The sequence below is a fragment of the Vitis vinifera genome, chromosome 11 (assembly GCF_030704535.1).
Source record: "Vitis vinifera cultivar Pinot Noir 40024 chromosome 11, ASM3070453v1".
In the NCBI taxonomy this organism is placed as follows: Eukaryota; Viridiplantae; Streptophyta; class Magnoliopsida; order Vitales; family Vitaceae; genus Vitis; species Vitis vinifera.
Window position 1 is genome coordinate 5,345,053 of NC_081815.1, and position 2,690 is coordinate 5,347,742.

The window sequence follows — 2,690 nt, forward strand, 5'->3', positions numbered from 1 at the left end:
AAATGTTTTTTTTTTTCCATCAAAATTTAGTGCATAAATGCCCTTGAATCTATTGGAAAAACAGTTCTCAAAATATGTATTTTTCTCTAGTAAATCGTTTAGTTTAAATTGGGTGGTAAATTTTCTCCCTCCCTCCCTCCCTCTCTCTCTCTCTCTCTCTCTCTCTCTCTCTCTCTCTCTCTCTCTCTCTCTTTCAGTCTCTCTCCAGTAAAAGTTACTATGCTCAATATATTGAAATCTTCCATCAGTGACAGTACTTCTTGTGAAGATAACCTTTTCATTGGAAGGTGGGGAGTGCCCCTAGGAAGTTCAACTGTTCAAGACAAGAATTTCTGTTTCCTTCCACCATTTAATAGCTAGGGTTTGCTTCACTTTTCTCTTTTAAGAGCCATAGCTTTTAAGTATCATCATACAGAGAAGACCAAGACACTCCCATGTGAGGAATCTTAGAAATCAAAGGTTTTTTCCTAATGCTTTCACATTGAGTTGGTAAGAAGGACATGAATCACATAGATTGCATGAAAGTGGGAATCCAATTAAAAAATTACAAAAAGAAAAAGCATCCTTGTCTTAGACAAAACACACATTGCGACAATCTCATAAAAACAAATGGTGTACAGTAGAGCCAAACATTAGCTAACAGTACCAATCAAGAAGAGAAAAAGGAGTAAAGGAAGAGAGAAAGAGAAAGAAGATAGAAAGAGGAAGAGAGAGAGTTGAGTGAAGGATGATGGTTGACATCCTCTCATGTCCACTTTTCCATGCATCCATCAGTCTAGCAACCTGCAAATCCATACACCAAGAAATCTAATCAGCAAAGACTTTCTACCATCTATAATTCAAATGAATTGCATTCAAAGAGAAAAGAAAGAAAGATGAACAAAAGTACTGAATGCAATTTGTTGTTTGTGAGGGAAGGAGCTTTTAGTTAGTGGAAAAAAGATGAGATGATGCTACATTTTTGGGCAGCTTTGCCAATTTGAGGAACAGACCAAATGTAAAATCCTCTGATTTTACAAAAAATAAAAAATGAAAATTCTTCTACATGTCAATAAATCAATTGGACAAGAAATTCAGAAAAATGAAACATAAAATTAATACTCATATTTTATGATCAATAACATGAACAAAAAGAAAAGATGGTCCTTTCAAAGAAATCTATCTTGCAGCATCAATTAAGATAATAAAAAATAATGTGAATTTAGCTTAAAATCATATTTTGAAAAAAGACATTTCATTTTCAGATGTGAAATCCCCTTACTATGACTTTGAAGCATAAAGGGTTAAAGCTAAATTATATGGACAATTGCAGTGACCACTAGGACTAAAAGCTAAAAAACACAGAGAATGCTTGAAAATTAGGTTTAGGGTTTTGAGACAGTGATGCAGTGCTACTTAACTTTGATCTAAACAGTGCAGGTGTAACCAGGAGGGGGTGTCTTTCCACAAGTGATAAGGAGTTGAAGAGCAAGTGGGACATAGATGTTAAGGTTGAGTAGCTTGATCTTGAGAGTAGTGCACAAGCAGACAGCAGCTTCCAGCTCAACGAGACCTGAAAGAACCGGACAGCACTCATTGGCGACAGGGTCTCCAAGACCAATGTGCACCAATCCGCCAAGAAGATCCACACAAGCACCCAGCTTCAATGTGTCAATTGGGCACGTCGCTGAGGCAGGTGGCGGTGGGCAAGGCGTTCCCACCGGTGGTTTATTCACTGGAGGAGTCACGACCGGAGGGACGGTGATCGGTGGCTTAATAATGGGAGGGACTGTGATGGGAGGGACTGTAACGGGAGGTTTAACAATGGGAGGGACAGTGATGGGAGGGACTGTAATGGGAGGTTTAACAATGGGAGGAACAGTGATGGGAGGGACTGTAATGGGAGGTTTAACAATGGGAGGGACAGTGATGGGAGGGACTGTAATGGGAGGTTTAACAATGGGAGGGACAACCGGTGGCAGGGTGATAGGAGGCTTAACAATGGGAGGGACAACCGGTGGCACGGTGATAGGAGGCTTAACAATGGGAGGACGAGTAATGGGGGGCTTTCCTTTGGGTGGCTTGTGGTGGGAAGGGGGCTTGTGGTGGAAAGGGGGCTTGTGCTGGGGAGGGGGCTTGGAACAAGGGGCACAGCCAAGAATAGGGGTGGCTGAGGAGATGAAGAGCGTGAAAATGAGGAACAGAGCTGAAAGCTTGGAGGAGTCCATGATGGTGTTTAGGACTTGGTAAAATTTGGGAAGATGGGTGAGTAGTTATATAGAGTGAGTGAGGAGTGCAAAAATACAAAGCCCCTACAATCACTTCACGTGAACATGGGCTACCCTCAAAAGGCAGCTGTCAAACCTTGCTAGTTGGCAACTACCATACAAATACTCTAATCCATCTCATTTTATTGTTATACTCATCTTCTTATCACTATGACCATTATCTTTGCTGCAGCACCTAGCTAACTTTTTATTGAGAGAAGTGATATTGAGGATTTCACCCTCCAAGGGTAAACCTTCAACATTAATGTCTTTGATGTTGAAGTTTTTTATTGGGTCACTATTTAGAATATAGGCCAAATTTATATATATACTTTCTTAATTATAAGTATGGTTTTCCTTAAGCAAATAGTGTCATTTTACATCAAAATGACAATGACAATGACAATGTCATCTATACCAAACCTATTGGAAATTGTATGTTTT

The 2,690-nt window shown here is 40.0% G+C and overlaps 1 protein-coding gene across 1 annotated transcript; it reads right to left on the minus strand.

The window, feature by feature from the left end:
* Positions 1-514: 514 nt before the first annotated feature.
* LOC100257854 (36.4 kDa proline-rich protein) lies at positions 515-2,355 on the minus strand. Its single transcript, XM_019223168.2, has 2 exons — positions 1,401-2,355; positions 515-783 (listed from the first exon to the last, which is right to left on the minus strand). The coding sequence occupies exon 1, from the start codon at positions 2,205-2,207 to the stop codon at positions 1,407-1,409; it is 801 nt and encodes a 266-aa protein (XP_019078713.1). The 5' UTR covers positions 2,208-2,355; the 3' UTR covers positions 515-783; positions 1,401-1,406.
* Between the last annotated feature and the right edge of the window lie 335 nt (positions 2,356-2,690).

Excerpts from the sequence above, each read along its gene's own strand:
- LOC100257854 (XM_019223168.2), bottom strand. The coding sequence starts at position 2,207 with ATGGACTCCTCCAAGCTTTCAGCTCTGTTCCTCATTTTCACGCTCTTC.